Source organism: Mus caroli, chromosome 10, assembly GCF_900094665.2.
Source record: "Mus caroli chromosome 10, CAROLI_EIJ_v1.1, whole genome shotgun sequence".
Taxonomy (NCBI): domain Eukaryota; kingdom Metazoa; phylum Chordata; class Mammalia; order Rodentia; family Muridae; genus Mus; species Mus caroli.
In genome coordinates, this window is record NC_034579.1 from 17,624,385 (window position 1) to 17,644,453 (window position 20,069).

A 20,069-nucleotide genomic window follows, 5' to 3' on the forward strand; every position below is an offset into this window, starting at 1 on the left:
TTTCCATAATCACGGAGAAACCCTCTTCCAGTCCACTGGGATGTGAGTGAAATTTCTGAGAAATCTCGATTCCCAGCATTCCCTTGAAACATTTTTGGAAGAATTTTTGGATTAAAACAAATCTCAGCTATTAAATGAATCCTAACATTTGAAAAACTCACTCTTAAAAGGTAGCTTCAAGTAAAAATTCTATAATTTTTATAGAGTTTTTGATGAGATAAAGGAGACAAAAGCATCATTTACTCTTTTGTATTTAACCTTCAGAAGTGAGTGTTCTGATTTGTGAACCCAAACGTAAGAGAAATACTGTCGAGGTCTAAATTGTAATGGGAAGAAATTTTCAGTCCACCTACAGTTGTCATTGTTCTCCATCAGAAGGTTCTGTGTAAGTGTTAACTTATTTTTCCATAAAACCGAATCCATCTTAGTGTCTGAATGTTACAACTTTGACAATTATTATAAACCCTTTAAAAATAAATTGTCTTTAGCGACATAACATGAGCCGCATGCTCATACCTCAGAGTACTGTTTTGGGATGTTTTATTCTTAGTTAACTATTGGACTGATTTGCTGATGGTTGTGTTTGCCAATGCGGGTTGATGCCAGTGATGATAATGGGCCAATTTTGGGGAGAGACATATGAATAGTGATTAAAAATAAACGAAGACTTCTGAGGTAAGATGGCAGAGTTTCCCTTTTCTAATCCCAGTAAGTAAGGACAACAGCAGAAAGACCATATTCAGTGAAGAGTGGGTAATACGAGGACTCGAGGACAGTGAGAGATTCTTTTCTGTTTTGATTCATCTGTGTTATGCCTGGGTATCCATGCCATTTTGTGACATGCCACTACAAACTTGCTGTGGCATCAGCACATTACCCCACTGGCAGAAGAGAACAAAAGGTTCAGGACAGCTCAAACCAGGGAGAAACAGAAAGGGGAGGCCAAAAAAGGACTGCAGTCCAGAGTGGCCGCCCTCATGTCAGGGCTGGAGAAGCTGACACTCAAACCATAAGTTAAGCCAGGCAGGCCTTGTGAGAATAGAATGGAATGAAGTGGAGTGGAGTGGAGTGGAGTAGAGTGGAGTGGAGTGGAGTGGAATGGAATGGAATGGAATTCCAGCTACAGAACACACACACACACACACACACACATACACAGAGAGAGAGAGAGAGAGAGAGAGAGAGAAATCTCACTTACGCCTAGTGGAAGCATTAGGTCCCACAATGACTTCCTGAGTACCAAGCCAGCACTGGAGAAGAAACACAACTTGTGTTGCTCATTGTATCTCAGAATGCTACAGTCAAACACCATCTTCGGACAGGGATTATCGCTTGTGGCTGAGCTATCTGGGGTCCTGAAAACAATTCAGGATATCCCCCTATCACAGATACAATGGTCTGATTGGCTATTGTACTTGGGAAGGGTCAGACCTTCATAGATGCCCCAAGGAAGTTTAGTAAGTAATAGCTTGCGCTTTGGAACAAGTGGTGGTGGTCCATAACTCTATTGTCAGAGGTGAGGCCTGTCCTTTGTGGCTTCCTGCAGAGACGGAGACCTCTACGTTTGTAGCTGTCTGATTGCTTGGCCTCCAGAGACAGGTCACTGCTACTACACACATCCTATTGCTGTATGGGACTGAAAGCTATATGCCCAAGACTAGGAATTGCTTAGATCTCTCAAGTCCCCTGTTTTACAGATGATTATGTGGCTTTGCTGCTAAATGGGAGATAGACTACTGAAAACAGAAAGCAAAATGTTGGGTTGCCTTGATTTCCCCTCTCCATTAGAAAGCTTAATGCCCATTTTTCTCCCCCTTTTGACCCAGGAACTCCCTTCAGAGCTATATACAGTACAATCCTACTAGACTTGGTAGGTTCTAACACCAGAAGATTCAGAAAGGAGCAGCTCCATAAAACAAACAAACAACAACAACAACAACAACAAAAACCCCTGTTTTTTTAACACTATCTTTAATATTGGTTTTACCATTTCTCATTTTGTTTTAATTTTGTATTCCTTTGTACTTTTGCCTGACTGTATTAATACATTTGTCTTCTTTGATAATCAGATATTTTAAATCTTGCCTTTTTTTCTTTCCCTTGTATCCTTTTTGGTTTTTTTTAACTTGGTTTCTTATTCCCCTCCCTCAGCCACATCCCTCTTAGTACTATTTATTTAAACCTAACTAATTAAATTCATAGCTCACTCTATATTCTTTTTTACCACTTTTTCCCTGTGGTTATCTATGCTATAGCCGTTGTCTCTAATTGAATTTTATTGTATTACATTAGCTAAATTAATTAAAATGGAATTTTATTGCATTTGATTTGTTTAGTTGTAGACGTTCTTTCTATGTCGTAAGTACTGTGCAATTTACTCTCAAGAGAGGGCTGCTTATTAAGAAGACTCTCAGCCATAATAACCAAACAAAAGGGCGAGGATCCACATTACAGACAAAGGAGGTGTTAAGACAGACATCTCTAAGATCCAGAGATCATTAAGAAATTCTTTCCACCAATGTTAAACAAAGAAGTCTTTAAAGCATAGATACCAATAAACTTGAAAAAAAAAATTGGAGCAGATGAGACTTTCCAAAATTGAACAAAGAGGATATAGAAAACTTAAACAATTCTTTAATGAGCAATGACATTGAAGTAATAACAATCTCTCAGTAAAGAAGGCCCATAATCAGGTGATAAATTCACCTTTAACTTCACAGAAGGACATTCAGACTGTGCAAGCTATTCCATGAAACATAAATGGAAGGAACACTTATAAACTCATTCAACCAACCTAGCACTACCCCAAACCAAATAAAGGTACAGCAAAGCATTAAAAACAACAACAACAACAACAAAATCTTAAAAGTATATATAGAGAAAAGCCTTCAATAAAATATTTACAAGCCAAATTCAATAGCACACATGAAGAACTTCATATGACATCACCTAGTTGTTTCATTCCAGGGACACAAGGATTTCCAGACATACAACTAAGTGGATGTAATAAAGAGACTATGTACACATATATAATCAAGGGGAAAATCATATTTTCATCTGAATAGATGCAGAGAAAGCATTTTACAACATTAAATAATCCTTTCATAATAAATCCCCTGGGGGAATAAACCCAGAAACATTTCCTCAAAAGTTAGGAATAAAACAGAGTGTTTGCCTCCACACTTTCACCCACAGCAGTGCTCGAAAACATAGCCAGAGCCATAAGGCAGGAGAAGCAAGCAAACATGACTTAGAAAGGAGGAAAAAAATGCTAATTCTATCCCTATTTGGACGTGATGAATTTTAGGCTTAAAAGACTCTAAACACACTACCCAAAGAGTCTTAGTTCTAATAAATACTTCCAGGAAACAGCAGGACATGAAACATACAAAAATCAGCAGCTTTCCTGTTTCTAACATAATATGTTGTGGAGAAAATCAGTAAAGAGATTCCACTCATATCTCTCTCCCTCTCCCTCCCCCTCCCCCTCTCTCTTTCTCTCTTTTACACACACACACACACACACACACACACACACACACACACACACACACTCAATAAAATACCAAGGAATACATGAGGCTGTGAAAGGCCTTTGCAACCACAGTTTCAAAATGGTGAAGAAAGAAATTGAAGAAGACCCTACAAGGAGCAATCTATGGATCCATGTAATGCCCATTAAAATACAATGTCATTCTTTACAGAAAAAGAAAAATATGCTAAAATTCAAATAGAAACACAAAGGATAGTGAATGGCCCAAGTAACACAATTTAACATTATAGTGCAGAGCTATAGGAACAAAAAGGGAACAGATAATATGGCACTGACAAAACACACAAAGAAACTAGTGGAACAGCAGAGCCCAGCTTCAACTGTGGGTTCATATGGGGTCATGTGGGAGTGTGGCCAAACAAACAAAACAAACAAACAAACAAACAAACAAACAAATCAGTAATAAAAATGAGGTGTTTCTGGCAGTGCTTGTCCATACTGAATCACATGACTTCACTGACGCCTTGGTTCTCAATACACTGATGGTAGAGTTTGAATACAACAGAGTTTTATTCAGCCATTAAAAAGATCAAAATAATTCCATTTCTAGGAAAATGGTTGAAACTGGAAATCATCACCTAAAGACATATAAGCCAAAACAGAAAGACAGAGCTACATTTGCTCTCACATGCAGAATCTAGGTATAATAATAATAATAATAATAATAATAATAATAATACATGGAAGTGGAAGTGAGACTATTTGAGACCGCAGTTGTAGGGAGCTGTGGTATTTGGTTACGAATAGTCCCCACAAGCTTGTATATTTGAATGCTTGGTCGTCAGGGGATGGTGGTACTTGGCAGGGATTAGGAGGCGGGCCTTGTTGAAGTAGGTGGGGCCTTGTTGGAGGAAGTGTGTCACTAGGGCTGGGCTTTGGGGTTTAAAAAGTCTAAGCCAGTCTAATAGTCTAGCTCTTCCTGTTGCCCACCAATCAGGATGCAGAGCTCTCAACTACTTCTCCAGCACCAGGTTTACCATGAAAATGATGGTCTAAACCTCTGAAACTGTAAGCAAGCTCTAATTAAACACTTTCTCTTGTAAGAGTTTCTGTGGTAATGGTGTCTCTTCACAGCAACAGAACACTATGACAGGGACAAAAGATAGTAATTCAGGGATATGTTTAAAATATATCACAACATATACATGTATGAAAACGCCAATGAGACCCATTATTCGAGACATTCAACTAAAATAACGCCTAAAATGAGAAAAAATAGACTTACCGAATTGGTGTCGACATACTGCTTAGCAGTATCGGGTAACTAATTATCACTCTAAAAATCCTTCCCAGGCTGGTGTGATTGGCTCACACCATTAATCTGTACTTAGGAGGCGGAGCCAGGAGGATTGCAATGAGTTGGCGGTTGGTTTGTGCTACCGAGTAAGACCTTGCTTAGAAGTAATAAATTTCCCCAAATGTAATTTTCATAAGCATAACAGATACCTATAGTAGGTAGAATAATGCAAGAGTTTTAAAATGCCCGGGTACGTATGGAAGTGTCACACTTAGTCCCATTTACTTATAGAATCAATGAGAGTACGAAATAAAAATAGAAAGCACTTCATATTAATGAACAATATCCTAGCCAAGGGTCTAGCCAAGGCAATCGGCGTTTTCTAAAAAGTGGATAGTTTTTGATATCGCAATGTATGAAATACTGCTTGCAAAATAAGTATGATTATACGTATCAACCCTCTCAGATAACCAACAATTAGTATGGTCATGACTGGACCTGAAGCTGAGACTTCTCTGGGCTTTGTAATGTCTGCAGTCGGCTTTCCCTGAAGCCTCATGCGAACATGGCTGCTACTCCGGGGTTTGCGACACACTGCGGAAGGGGAGGGGCGGGACTTCAAGGGCGGGATTTTCGGTGACATCACCACAGAAAGTCCGTTAAAGCAAGGGCTTTGGCTGTCTTCTGGAAGTAGGGCCCGAGGTCTGTCGGTGGGGTGACTTCTGCAGCGTGTGGCCGTGTGACCCCACGGAGGTGACCTCCCAGGTGAGTCCTCCGCGTCCCTCGGTGGTGATCAGTGTGTCGTCCTGAGATGTAGTGTCGTGGATACCCAGTGTGCCGTCTTTTCTCATCTCTTCCACAGAGCGGCTGAGGTTGTGAACCCATTGAGCCCCAGTGTATGCGCTGACCCCATGGCGGAGGCCCCTGGGAACCAAGGCGAGAGCTGTGTGAGCCTGGAGGACGTGTGCCTGCGTTTCACTTCAGAGGAGTGGAGTCTCCTTGATGACGCTCAGAAGCTCCTGTACCACAACATGATGCTGGAGAACTTCTTGCTTGTGCTGTCCCTGGGACTTCCGATTTCCAAATCCTTCCCAGGTACCCCAGTGATAGATGCTGCTTAGTCAGGGTTTCTATTACTGCACAAACATCATGACCACGAAGCAAGTTGGGGAGGAAAGGGTTTATTCAGCTTACATTTCCATACTGCTTGTTCATCACCAAGGAAGTCAGGACTGGAACTCAAGCAGGTCAGGAAGCAGGAGCTGATGCAGAGGCCATGGAGGGATGTTCCTTACTGGCTTGATTCCCCTGGCTTGCTCCGCCTGCTTTCTTATAGAACCCAAGACTATCAGCCCAGGGATGGTCCCACCCACAAGGGGCCTTTCCCCCTTACTAATTGAGAAAATGCCTTACAGTTGGATCTCATGGAGGCATTTCCTCAACTGAAGCTCCTTTCTCTGTGATAACTCCAGCGGTGTCAAGTTGACACAAACCCAGCCAGTACAGATGCTAATAGGGACTCCCTGTTAACCATAGCATGATGGTGTAGGTAGTCTAAGCTTGCTCCCGAGGTTGATGTGGAGGATGAGGGATGTGAGTGGAACATCTTCAACAAATGCTTCACACCCCTGAAGCTTACCTCTGTAAGAGTGTTAGACATCAAATAAAAAAATTAACCAGTTATCCAGCCTGGAGAACCCACTGCATAGTAGCCATGTGAAATATCTAATATTTAGGGGACTCTTGTTAATTTTGCAGTAGAGTCATTAGATAATCTTTGAAAGGGGAAAAGGCTGGTCTTCATCTGTGGAGAACTGTAGTCCCACGTATCAGAGAAGTTCCAGAAGGGCTCAGTGAGCCCCGTACTTGCCCATACACTGGACAGATGTGGAATAATTTTCAGTCACAAAAAATGAATTTGTTCAGCATGAGCAGTTTCACAGCAAAGAAGAGCCTCTGTGTGTGTGTGTGTGTTAGTGAGTGTGTGTGTTAGTGAGTGTGTGTGTGTATTATTTAGCATACCTCCAGGCTTTTATACCTGAGATTTCACACAGGATCACAGTCTTCTAAGTATGATGGATATAGGAGAACTTTCTAATTCAAATACATACCTGCTAGGCTCCTCTAACTTCACAGTGGGGGTAAGGTCTCAAGTATGGAAAAGTTCTAGTAAAAGTTTAATCTCTAAAACATCCATTGTTAAATATGAGAAAAAGCCACACCATAGAAATGTGTGTAGTGATAAATTTGGGGAATCATCTCATTTTTGTAACACAGGGAAACTCACAGCAGAGAAAAGCCTTATGTGCAGTAGATGAAAACCTCCATCAATATCTCCTACCTCACTCAACACAAGAAAGGCCATATGGTGAACTTTCAGTTGCGTGACTGGAAAATACTTCAGTGGTCACTTCACTTATATCAGATTTCACATAGCAGTAATGCCTTAAATATTTGACAAATGTCGGAAACTCTAGAGAAGATGCTGTCAATGTGCTTACCATGTGAAAATGCACATTGAAGAAATACCTCATAAGTATAGGACTTTTAGTAACCTTTTGAGTTGACTCTTTCAAGCCCATTTAATACCAGAGATTTCACAGTGGAAGAGAGAGATTTAGAGTTTGGAAAATGCATGCTTTGTTTGACATCTCATGAATCACAAATAGTTACTAGTAGTATAACTTCCTGTTGAAGCCAGTGATCAGAAGTTGAACTCTGTACCTTAGTTGTCTGCTGAGGAGAGATGTCCTGCTTGAGTTATGTGCATACACAGTGCTTTCAGGACGACTCTGGTCCCCAGGGTTATGTGTCATCTGTCACCACTTACTCTCTTCTGGTTTCTCTAGAAACTGACTTGTCCCAGCAGTCAGTTGTGCAGTTTACCTCCATCCCTCCAAAGTACCCGGGGAAGGTAGATTCTATGCTTTCTCCTGATTCCTTGGAAAGAATGGAGGGATCTAAGCTTGCTGAAAGTCCACATTCCCTCCTCCTGATGTCTTTAGTGTATATATGACATAGCTTCTGAAAGAAACCTTTGAGCTTGGATCTGCTGCAAGTATCCAAAGGTTTTCAGTCTTTGGGGTTTCTTAACTGTGTGTGCGACTGCTGGGCTGGATTCCTTCAGTCTCCAAAACATGCACCCTTGGAATTTCTGGCTTTCATTGACCTGTTGATGCCATGACTTAATGCTTACTTAATTTTGTACTGTTCTTTTTAGTATATGAAAGTGGCTTAGGAAAAGAATTGACTTTTGCCACCATGCAGGAAGGGACACCTTTTGTGGGGACCTCAAAGTTAATGTCTTAGATAGAACAACAAGGTGGCAGACAATAGTCCAACATCTAATTTGGTCTAGTTAGCATTGGTGTCTAAGGATTTTGGTAGAACCAATTTTGTGACCTGGCTACGACTGTTGGTCTCTCAAAAGCCTCTCCCAAGTTTACCCCAGTGGAGGGAATGTTAGTATGATAACATCTAATGCTTTAGTCCCTTCATTTAGGGAATAATCAACATTCCCAGGCTTAATCAATGCTCTATTGCTGTGAAGAGACACCACGACCATGGCAATTCTCATAAAGGAAAACATTTAACTGAAACGTGCTTATATTCAGAGCACAAGGACCTGAGCTTCAATATCTAGCACCAGGTAAAAAGGTAGGTATGGCCACAAGGACCTGTAACCCCAGCACTGGGAGGGTGAAGCCAAGAAAATCCCTGGAGTGCACTGGATGGATACTGAGCTCTAGGTGGGCAACAGAGCCTGCCTAAAATGAATGAAGCAGAGAAGGACATAATGAGACACGTGCTCTGGCCTCCACAACTCTGTGCCTACATAACACACACAAAAAGAGAAAGAAAGCCAATAAACAATGTTTTCTTGCTGTAGGTGTAGGGGTTTTCTTCCACTGTGAATGCTTGCTCCTTACTGTATCTTCCCCTGTTAATTATTCATGTTTTCATAGGCATAATTAATGCAATTTATATCAATAACAGTAAAGGAGAACAAATCATGTAATATGCTTAGGAAATTCCATTAAGGCTTTCACCATTCTAATGTTGGCAAAGTGTTATGACTTGGTTTTAATTCACAGACATGCACATGTGAAGTGTGGGGGAGAGAGATCTGGATAGTGAGTAAAGTAGATTGAATTCCACTCCAGTTCCCCCTCTATCAAAGTCATTGCTATCTTCAAAACCTTGGGGGGGGGGTGTGGAACAGAACTATAAATGTGTTGGCTGAGCTCAAAGGCCTGATATTTGTAGGAACGATCATTGCATTGAAAGCATAGGCTCAGCCACACAGCTTTTCCTCTTACTGTGAGAGTAAATGTCAGCATTCTGGAGACTGCCTTTTCAGGCTCTGAACTTTGTGTGTTGGGAAGATACCTTAGAGCTAAAATGCCACCACCACCACCACCACCACATGGCAGCATCAGCCTGCCAGAGAGGTCACTAATGAGATACTGGAGGTCTTTGGGTGCTTTTAACTTGTTGGTTGTATTTGTTTCTTCTATGTCTAGTTCCCCCCAGGAAACTTACTAGGGGGAGTTAATTACCCCAGCGTAGGATATGAGCTTTCCTTGCGTAATTGACTGATTTCACAATAAGATTACCTAGAACTTTAATATTTGTATTCTAACATTAGTTTAGATTGTTATCGGTCTTGTTTGTTTTGCTTAAGTGGAGACTTGTGCTTTAAGAAGGCAAAATGCTGCTGTGTTTGGGACACATTTAATGCATCACCATCGAGAAGTTTTCACTTGTTAGATTCTCAGCAAGGCTAAATCTGCATTCTAGGCATGTCTGTGCACTGTTTGTGAGTTCAGCATTGTAAACATCAGAGTGAGGTAATGCCCACCCCTCTGTGACATCAGAGATTAAGGAGCCTTAAAGAAAAAGGCTATACCTGGTTTACTCCTAACTCCACTTGAGCCCCGCAACCCAGCCTTCTCAGCCACGCACTGGTTTTCAGTGATTCAGATACAACAAGGTCTCTGCGTTGGTTGTGATGTTCATGTCTCAGTGGCTGACTGGGTTGAAATTAGGTTAACTAAGCACAGTCTTGACAGTGTCCCTGGATAATTTTAAACACATAAACAAAGTCTTCCTCGCAATACTTAAAATTGAAGTTTCCTACATAACTTTAAGTCAATTCTCTCTGTTCCTCCCTCCCTCCCACCATCTCCTTCTGTCTGTGCTTGCATCCTCATGTCCCTGGTATTATTCCTTCCACATGCATGTCCCATGAGTTCTGCTACTTTCCGCTCCCTTGCCATAACCTCTGTGTACTTTCATGCCCTGCATCCGCACTTGCCCCCATAACCTAAGCCTATAGAAAAGTTAGAGCTAGGATCTGCATGTGAGAACAGATCGTATTTGTCTTTTTGGCCATTAAGTGATTTGATACAATCTTAGTACTCCATTGAGAAGGGAGAAAACCCATATCCAGTTTCTTCTTCTGGAAGTAGCCCAAGAGAAGATTTTATTTATGGTCGATACACTCGTGAGTAAAGAGGGGTTAGATAACAAAATATTACTTTGTAATACTTTATCTCCTCGATCATACTCATTACAGGTGGATTTGGACTCCCCTTCAGTATCGGTTACTTTCCTGTCACTGTGATAAAACACCTTGACCAAGGCCACTTAAAGAAAGAAGGGTTGGTTATGGGGTTACAGTTCCAGAGACATCACTATTAGGGTGGAGAAACTTGGCAGCAGGCAGTCATGGCAGGAGGAGCAGCCAGGAGCTCACACCTTGAACCACAAGAAACAGAGAGAGCAAACTAGGGATGGTGAGAGGCTCTTAAACTTCAAAACCCTCTGCCCCCAGTGATGAACTTCCTTCTCCTTGACAGCACCTCCTAAGCCTCCTCAAACACTCAGCACCGATTAGGGATCCAGTATTCAAATTCCCAAGATCATGAGGGTCTTCTCATTTAAGCCACCAGTGTTGGTTATGCAGTTTGGAGAGGCTTAAGAAGTGTGACCAAAATGGGGGATGTTTGACCTTGGGGGTGGGCTTAAATAATGCATATTCCAGTTTAAAGCTTCCTTAGCATGGAGCTATTCTCGGTGCATTCTGCTGCACTGTTTTATAAGAGCATCCATGCTGAATACTGAATTTTGCGTAACTGCACAGAAGCTACAAGTTTGTGGTCATATCTGTACTTACATAAAAGTTAAAGCTCTCACTTCTGCTGCCACTTGCTCCATCTGTCCAGCCAGACGCTCTCCCTTCACCTCTCCTCAAGCCATTTTCTCCTCAGGTTTTTTACAAATGGTGCTGGACAATAGTGCTGGACCCTCAAATGGCCATTCTCTTCCAGTGTGTTCTCACCTCCACATGGGCGTTCCCTGGCTATGCTGTCATCTAATGCATAAACACACACATGAGCATTATATAGCAACAGTTATGCTGTTAGAGATAATTCAGTAATATTTCCGTTTAGTCCAATATATCTAAAATAGTATTCTTTTGAGAATTGAGTATGAAATTGTGTTCATGATAAGTGCACATGTGTGTGCCCAGTTGCATTCATGTGGATGCCGGAGGAGGACACCACATGTCCTTTTGTACATCTTTCTTACTAGTTGAGCCAGTGTCTCTCACTGAATCTGAAGCTGCTTCAGCTAGCAGTAAGTTCTAAGGACCTTCCTGTCTCTGCTCCCTGATACTGGGGTTGTAGGCATGCACAGCCATGCTAGGCTTTTATGCGGATACACTGGATTCAAATTTAGGTCTTTGTGCTTGCATAGTGGACGTTCTTCTCCACTGAGCTATTCCCCCTTCCCTGTTAAAGCAACTATTAAGGAGATGCTTTGTATTCATTTGTTCTTCATAGTAAGTCTAACCATCTCTGAAAGCACACCTTTTAGAGATGGACTAGTAATGGGGATTTTTTTAGGTTGTATTAATGTGTGTAAATGTTTTGCCTGCATGTATTATGTCTACCATGTATGCATCTGGTACCTACAGAGGTTTGAAGGCAGTGTCAGATCCCTGGAACTGGAGCTGTACACTGTGTGACCTGCCATGTGGGTCCTGGAAGCCAAACCTGGATCCTCTGCAAAAACAAGTGTTCTTAACCACTGAGCCACCTCTCCAGCCCCACTAACATTTTAAATGTGTGAGGTCACATGTGGCTGCTGACTACTGCATGGGACAGCACAGACATAAAACAACTATCTACTTTACTCACTCTGTCCAGCTACTTCAGCTACTCCAACTACTCTAGCTACTCCATTCCTATAACACTTGTTAGACTTTGAGACTATCCTGTTTATGTCTTTGCCAAATTCTCTTTGTTTGTTTGTTTTCATTGCTTTTGAAATGTTAAGTCCCAAAGACCAGGGGCTTCATTTTATTCTGTCATAGCCACAGAACTCAGTACACTGTCAATCAATCTTAAATATTTGGTAAAAGGACTTCAGTAAGAAATCATTGTGGGGCTGGTGAGATGGCTCAGTGGGTAAGAGCACCCGACTGCTCTTCCGAAGGTCCAGAGTTCAAATCCCAGCAACCACATGGTGGCTCACAACCACCCGAAATGAGATCTGACGCCCTCTTTGTGTGTCTGAAGACAGCTACAGTGTACTTACATATAGTAAATAAATAAATCTTTAAAAAAAAAAAAGAAATCATTGTATTGTTAGACTAATGGAATTCGCATGTGGTTTCTGTTTCTCACCTTTCCTCCCTTCTGATATCTTCCATCTAGGGAGACTTACACAGGTACTGACTGTCCGTTTCCCTTCGTTTTTTCACGCTCTATCATAAGTAGCCTGTGTTGTCTGGACCTTACAGAGTTTCCAGTGTTGGTTGGAATTGGGTTGATTTCTAGGGGAAGTACTCTCTGAGCTACCTTTGAAGTTATCTCAAGTTCACATTCCACTGGCACCAAGCAAGAAGAAGACCTTCAAAGTAGCCTTCTGGGATTTTTCCTGTCTTTCTTTCCCCCATTGGCCATTACAAAGGTAAACTGCCCATTGTTATGATTTCAGCCAATGGTCTGTGGTCAGTTGTGGGCCCTGCAAAACTACCAAAAGGCTGAGCATCTCCCTGCATTGCTGCTCTGGAGCAGCTCCAGGCTTGCTCTTAACCTCTGTGTGACAGTGCCCAATGGGTTCAGATCTGTTTGTGCTCATTGCCTCCATTGTAAAAGGAAAAGCACACTAGAGTTTATGTCCAGTGTAGGAGTATAGAGAATGGAACCACAGATAGAGGCCCTCACGCACAGTCAGACAATGCGGTAGGTTGACCTACCATCTAAGCGTCTGTCCAAAGTGCAGACAGAGTGTTGGAGTAGAATTATATTCTAAGTAGAATAGGAAAAGTAAGTGGGCTTTAGAAAGAATTCCTGCTCTTTCTATATTTAGAGAGGTTTACAGAAGTGTTTCCTGATTCACCCTGCCCTTCCTTACACCTCTTCTTTCCACACTCTGCTGATCTCTGATTTATACTGCAGCCTAGCTCGGGAAACCTAGTAGAATGGATTGACTGAAAACATAGTAGAAGGATTGCCGCATTTAAGATTGGTCTGTTTTCAACTTTGAGTTCATTCATTCATTACGAGATAGACCTTTGTCCTCCTACTATGTGTAATAATTGGAGATGAGAACAGAAAAAAAAAAAAAAAACCTTTGAGGGGCTTCCATTTCAGTGTGTGGCCCGTTCAGTGAACAACAGTTTAATCATTCAGCTAGCCGTGATTGAGTGCCTTGAAGGAGAAGGTGGTTTCACAAGATTGAATTGAGCCCTTTCTGTTAAAGTCTATATGGGAGAGAGGCTTTAGTGGGGGTGTGGGGTAAAGGCTAGTTCTAAACAGTGGGAGAAGCAAATTTCAGCCTACTGAGGTGGGAAATGATCTAGCATAATCGAGAGACTATTAAACAGTGGCCCAGGCTGTACCCCAGGGGCCTCCCAGGTCAGTATAAATGAATCAGAGCTTGTTTTCTGCTTTTCTCCACGAAGGGGCTGAGAATTTACGGCCCTTAGTGATGTTCCGCCACTGTTTACCTGATACTTGGAGTTTAGCTTCTACATGGTATGACAAGCCCATCCAAGTTTTGACTTTCCCATGTGCCTTAGTGGTAGATCTATAAATCCCTTCACTTCTGTTTGGAAGTTCCCTGAGCTAAGTCATCTGCTTGCAATAGCAGGCTGTGGGCACTAGGGGGCAAAGGAACATTTTCCTACATTTCTTTTGGTAAGCCAGTGAATGGTGACTGTCCCGTGGGCTTTGACCTTTGACCTTCACATTGAGTTAATGAGGGACATCATACCACATGTGCAGGCCATCGCTTTTCTAATCTTATTGAAGCATTACAAAACCAAGCCAGCAGATCTCTGAGATTGCAGGTATGATTTAATGCTCTCTGAATTCAAGAAGCAGCCTCAACCGGGGTCAGTGAAGCCGTGGGGGTTCATGATAATAGAAACATCAACAGAACATATTTCAAAGGACTTCTCAAAATCTTTAACTCTAGTCTCAGGGACTAAAAGGGACACACAGTCTAGAAAACAGGGTCTTCAGCAGCCTTCCAAGACTGTTCCCTGCTAGAATGGGGGCTGGGAGCAGAACCAGGGAGATGTTGGAATCTTAACTGTGTTATTGGCAGGCCCAGGCCATCTGAGTTGATAAACCATTACTATGAACACAGTGAGATTTCCACTTGGAGTTAGGTGTTACTGGGTTTTTGCTGCACTTCTGGAAGCTGTGTTTCCAACACATAATAAATAATGATACTTCTAGGGGAAACAGAAAATTAGACAAGGCTACTCATTACTGCAAATTGGTCATGGAGTGACTGGGTGGTACAAACTTCACACCGGTCATATTACAGTGATTGCTGCAGACGGCAGTCCTATGCCAGTCACGAGGAAAATCAAATAATTAGCAGATGTCATCAGTGCCAATCTGTTGGTGTTTAAAAATGGACCGAGTGAATCAGCAAACTATTTAGGAAAGTAAGGCTGTGCCAATCATTCTGTCATGAGAAGCTTGTGTGAACAATATGGCCTATGTGTCATTAGGGTACTTCAGCATGACCATGAGAAAGAAAATGGAGGCCTGTATACCCAGCATAACGACAAGAAGCAGCTATGTTTACGAGTACCACACTGAGCAGATGCCTTTAAACTTTCAAACAGTATTTAAAACAAATGACTAAGGCAATGTCTCACTGTGATTATTGTCACTGTCACCATTAAAAGCAAATGACACAGTTTAAAGTGAGACACAAGCTCTCCTCTCTAGATGCATTGATGATGGAATAGGAATAGGCATGGACATAAGAAGTATGTAAATAGATAGAGATGAAGTGACTACAGGCACAATAAAAATAGGCGAGCATCACTTGTGGAAATGGAATAGAGTGGCCGTAAGGCCTAACACTGAGGGACTCTGTCTAAGCATCATTACGTTTACACTTGAGAGCAGTCCTGTGGTGTTGGCTTCCTATTATCCCAGTCTCCTAATAGATGTAGGGGAGGAGACTTGGGAAAGTGATCCCAGATGTGAAAACAAGTCTGCCATCTCTAGTGGGACACTATTCCTTCCAAACACTTTGTCCCTGCACAGTTATCCTACATTTCTGTCGCAGTGTTTGCTTGTAACAACACCGTATCTTCTAGGTGCATTTCTACTTTTCTGATGTTACCATTTGTACCATTCCTAACAACACAAATGTAAACTCTGTTGTGTTTGAGGCCAATTCTGCATTCGGTTGTAATCCTAGCAAGTCCTTACCATGTACTATGAACTGTGCTAAACATCTCACATACCGTAGTTATGTTATTCCCATTTTACACATAAAGAAGCTGAGGCTTAAGAGAAACGAAGTGACTTTCAAGTAGTAACAGATCTAGGGAGCAATTAAACAAGACCCTGAACCTGGTCTGTCGGCACCCAAAGGGTCACATATTCCCATAAAGCTGTGCTGCTCAGGTGTTCTGCTGACCGCTAAGGCACTTCATTCAACATGGGCTTCACCACCAGCTTCTCCATGGATAAGATAATTAGGACGAAAAGTAGGTCTGTATCTCCCCACAGCAACCCGGATGGCATCTGAGTCAGTGTGCAAGAAAGAGATCTTTGTCATTTTTCCAATTATCTCTGCTTGGGGCTATGTTCCCTAGGGGCTCTCAGGCTATGGGAACTGGTGAGAAGCATAATCACAGTGAACTGAAGGAATGGTGGACTGTCCCCAGTGCACACATGCTCCCAGGAAAAAGTGCTTCAAGCAACAACTGGGTTTTTTCTTTTTTCTTTTATTGTATATTTTCTTTTACTTACCTTTCAAATGTTATCACCTTTCCAGGTCTCCCCTCTGGAAACCCCCTATCCCATCCACCCTGCCCTGCCTCTATAAGGGTGCTTCCCCCACCCCTGACCCCCGCCTAGTCCTGCCTTCCCTCCCTGGCATTCCCCTACGCTGGGGCATCAAACCCCCTAGACGCAAGGGCCTCTCCTCCCACTGATGCCCAACAAGGCATCCTCTGCCACATATGTGGCTGGAGCCATGGGTCCCTCCATGTGTACCCTTTGGTTGATGGTCCGGTTCCCGTGAGCTTGGGGCGTCTGGCCAGTTGACACTGCAACAACCGATTTTTAAAGCTATCCTGTTGCAGTAGTGATGCTCAACTGTGTGAACTTTCCCAGGAGCAAGTGAGTAAAACCATGTACTCACCCCAAGTGGAGCACCAAGGACAAAGCAAGGAAACAACTGAGTGTCACTGGACACTAGTGAGAGCACAGAGCAGTGGCTACTCACAGGAGAGGGGAGAGGTGACATAGGAGTGACTGTCCCACTGAAGAACTGTCTTCCTTCAATCAACCATCAGCTGCTTGTAAACCCCCTGCTAGGAACAGGGTCTCTTAAGCTCCGCCCCTTCCCCCTCTGTGGTGGAACCTTAGTGGTCTCAACCTTGTGTCGTCCTCCTGTGGTAATTACAGTCCCAGAGGACAGTGGGCAGCCGTATGCATAGGACAGCATTCCACAACATGGATAAATCGGGACAGGCGCAGGATAAGCAACGTGTTAGAATCTTAGTCCTCAGTAGAAAGAGGATGTAAAGGTGACTTATTTCACTCTCACTGCAGTGAGGAGAGTAAGACACAGACATCCACAGTGGCAGAGTTTCTGAGTGGCAAATGGGGTTAGAGGAGGGAAGGCCAATTCCCAGGTGCGTGCTCTTTCCACAACAAGCCGTTCCCTCCCTCGGGTGCAATTTAAAAGGAAAGCACAAACTACCTTCAGTGACCTGATTAGATAGTTAAGTTTTGATATTTATTTATTTATTGGCTTTTCAAGATAGGGGTTTCTCTGTGTAACCTTGACTCCCGACTCCTGGAATTAAAGACATGTGCCACCTTGTCTGCCATGTTTTGATTTTTTTTTTTTAAATCCACTTTTTAATATAAGGCCACTTTCCAATTAAACATATTCTAGGAGCATGGAATCAGACACATCTTAGGGTTGTCTGACTTGGAGCATGAGTCTTGATAGATCATTAACAGACTGAGATCTGGGAAGGGGATAGCGTAAGGGAGGTGGTGGGAGAGCCAGAAGTGAGGGCAGTCCACTCACACTCTGACCTCTTCATATTCTGGAAAGCCAGTAGGTCTTCTCTCTCTGCTCAGCTCACGAAGTGATTTAGTTCTCTTCACTGCCTTCCCTGCTAAGTAATCATAAAGAGACATTGATTGGCAGCTTGCTTCAGGCTTCCCACACAGCTATGTGGAACTCCCACCCATCCCTAAAATGAGCCTTGTATTTGATATGTCTTATTTTTCCACTGCAGTCTCCAATTTAGATATCTGGCAATTCTTAAAGGACAGTGTCTGTGTTATTTTCCTTGTATAGCATCTAGCACTATGTCAATTATAAACACCGTGAAGGGAAAATAACATGATACTGGCCCACAAGACAGCGCAAGCATCAGAATTGACAGTTTTCATTTTTAAGGCCAGCATATAAACATGTAGCAGGGGAAATAGAAGAATGGGTGCCACATGGTTTCCCCCAATGTTTCTTCTAAAATTCAAAGTCCATGAACTGTGTCCCATAGCCAGTGGAGTCCACGGTGGTGGAGCCTGGGGCTGCTCAGCACTGCAGGCTGCAGAAGGCCTTTGGACCTGAAGCACTCACCCTGCAGCTGGATGGGGGAACTCCCTGGAGGAGAGCCAACTGGTATTTTTTGCTGATGCTGTCAGTGACACAAGTTGTCACAAGTCTCTTCCCCTTTCTTCCCTGCACTGTAGAAGACTGACATGATTTTTTTTCTACCCCCATTCTCCTTCCCTACTGTCTCCCCCACTGCACAGGGCTCACTGCCATTCAGATGGCAGGCCACCTGTAAAGGATTGCCTCTGGCACTGAGCCTAGACATCGAGAGTAAGTTAGACTCAGGATTTTTGGATTCTGACTTCTGTCCTGAGGTTTCCCAATCACACTCACTTGAACAGAGGCAGATGGTTTGCAGCCCTGGGAGCAGAAGTTGTCTGGTTTTGCAGTTTGACTATGGAAGGGCCTGAGCGTAGCCAAGAACCCTGAGCTCTTGGGGCTGATTTGGTTCTCAGAGGTCTCCTAACAGCCATAGCCTGGAGGGCTCAATTTCAAAGACTAAGTCATGAAGGAGCAACCCAAATCCCCAGTGTCACAGAAGGAAGGTCAAAGGTGCATGTGTCTATGGGGCAGCGGTGGGGTGGGGTCTTCTCATGGCAGCCCGACGCAATGTTGATTGCCTTGTAGTTAGATTTCTTTTCTGAGAGTTGCAGACATAAGAGGCTGTCACGGTGCTGACAGATGGCAAGTGTAGGGGTGGGCATGTGTGCTGGGGCTGAGTGGGACTCACAGCAGCAACTCTGTCACCAACTAGAAAGCACAGGCATAGGTCCTAGCTTCCAGAATGCTGGACGAATGAGGACCCTGTGTCTAAGGCCAGCCTGGGCTATATATAGTAAGACCCTGCTTAGAGAAACCAAGGAGATGCAGCTCACTGGTAGGACACATGCACACTGACTCCTGAGACTTATGCCCAAACTCCAGGATTTATATAGAGTCGTTATTCTTGGCATGATAATACTTAGACTTTATGTGACTAGGATTTTATTCTCAGATTACTGGTCCTTTGTAAGTCTAATGTTCTCATCCTTGTAAACAATACGAACTCTGAAGATGTCAGTTGATATCACAGTAAGAGGCTTCCGATGACATGGGTTTAGTCCTGACCCACCTTAATACCTTCTTAAGATTTCCTACCTTATAAAATTAGTGAGCTAATGTCTGGTCATCATGAAAATACATACTGCATAAATAGTAATAATCCCATTTTATACATTCAAAATAGTATGGTTTGGCAACTAGTCTTCCACACATATTCCCATGTTTATATGTCTGTTCAAACATACGTCTGGGTATATGTGTGTGCACATACTTGTACACGGAGAGTGGGGAGGAGAGAGATCATGTTAATTTTTTAAAGAAAAAAAATCGTGTTAACTTCTGTAGTCATTTCTCATTAGCCTTGTTGACTTTCTTTTTACTTAATTATAAAGCTCTTCCTGAGTCAAGGTGAGCCCACTCATTCTTTCCAGTGGGCATAGAAGTATCTCATAACTGACCCAGGCATCCTCTCCTTACAGTAGATACTCCAGCCCTCCACTAACTTGTAAGTAGCTTCCCACTTGATCTACACATAGCCTGATTGCTTGGATATTCTTTCATGTTTTTATAATTGGAGATGGGTCATATCCAAACTAATGTTATCTACAATCTGGGTACATTTATTCAAAACCACAGGGAACTGTTTTTTTCTATAAATAAAAATTAATGTCCTAAGTATAATGGTATTTGTTTTTTTTTTTTTTTTAATTTGATTACTAAGACTTGAGTGTACCTGTTCTGGATACTGTTGCCATTTGGAAGTACTTGTTCTAATGACATTATGGAATTTTTACTTGGTAACAGAATATATCACTTGACTTTGTAACTCTAAGACTCAAGTATTTTGTGGTAGCTTCAAATATGCATACATTTGTTGTGTGTAGTTGCGGTCCAATTTCCTATGACAAGAGAACTCCTGACTGTTCTTTTGTTCACTTCACCCTTCTGAGGTTGTGAATCTGTCACAGGGTAAGCTCCATAAGGCTGGAGAGTTGAGTCACTCAGAGTGACCCTGGCATGTCGCCAGTGGCTGCACAAATCCTAGCTGTGAATGAAAACAGGCTCTTGAGTTTCATACTTTGCATCTCTCTGGTCAGAAGAATGTTA

The 20,069-nt window shown here is 42.6% G+C and overlaps 1 protein-coding gene and 1 non-coding gene across 2 annotated transcripts in view; both read left to right on the forward strand.

Annotated features, from left to right (window-relative positions):
* The first annotated feature begins 782 nt into the window (after window positions 1-782).
* Window positions 783-887, forward strand: LOC115032263. The gene has a single exon (XR_003837908.1). It is a non-coding gene; the product is annotated as a small nucleolar RNA U13 (small nucleolar RNA).
* A 4,578-nt stretch (window positions 888-5,465) lies between these two features.
* Window positions 5,466-20,069, forward strand: part of LOC110303821 (zinc finger protein 773-like) — a 28,926-nt gene continuing 14,322 nt past the window's right edge. Inside the window, exons 1-2 of the mRNA XM_021175046.1 lie at window positions 5,466-5,555; window positions 5,653-5,885. Of these exons, the coding sequence (XP_021030705.1) occupies window positions 5,702-5,885 (184 nt within the window). The 5' untranslated portion in view covers window positions 5,466-5,555; window positions 5,653-5,701. The remainder of the gene's footprint in view (window positions 5,556-5,652; window positions 5,886-20,069) is intronic.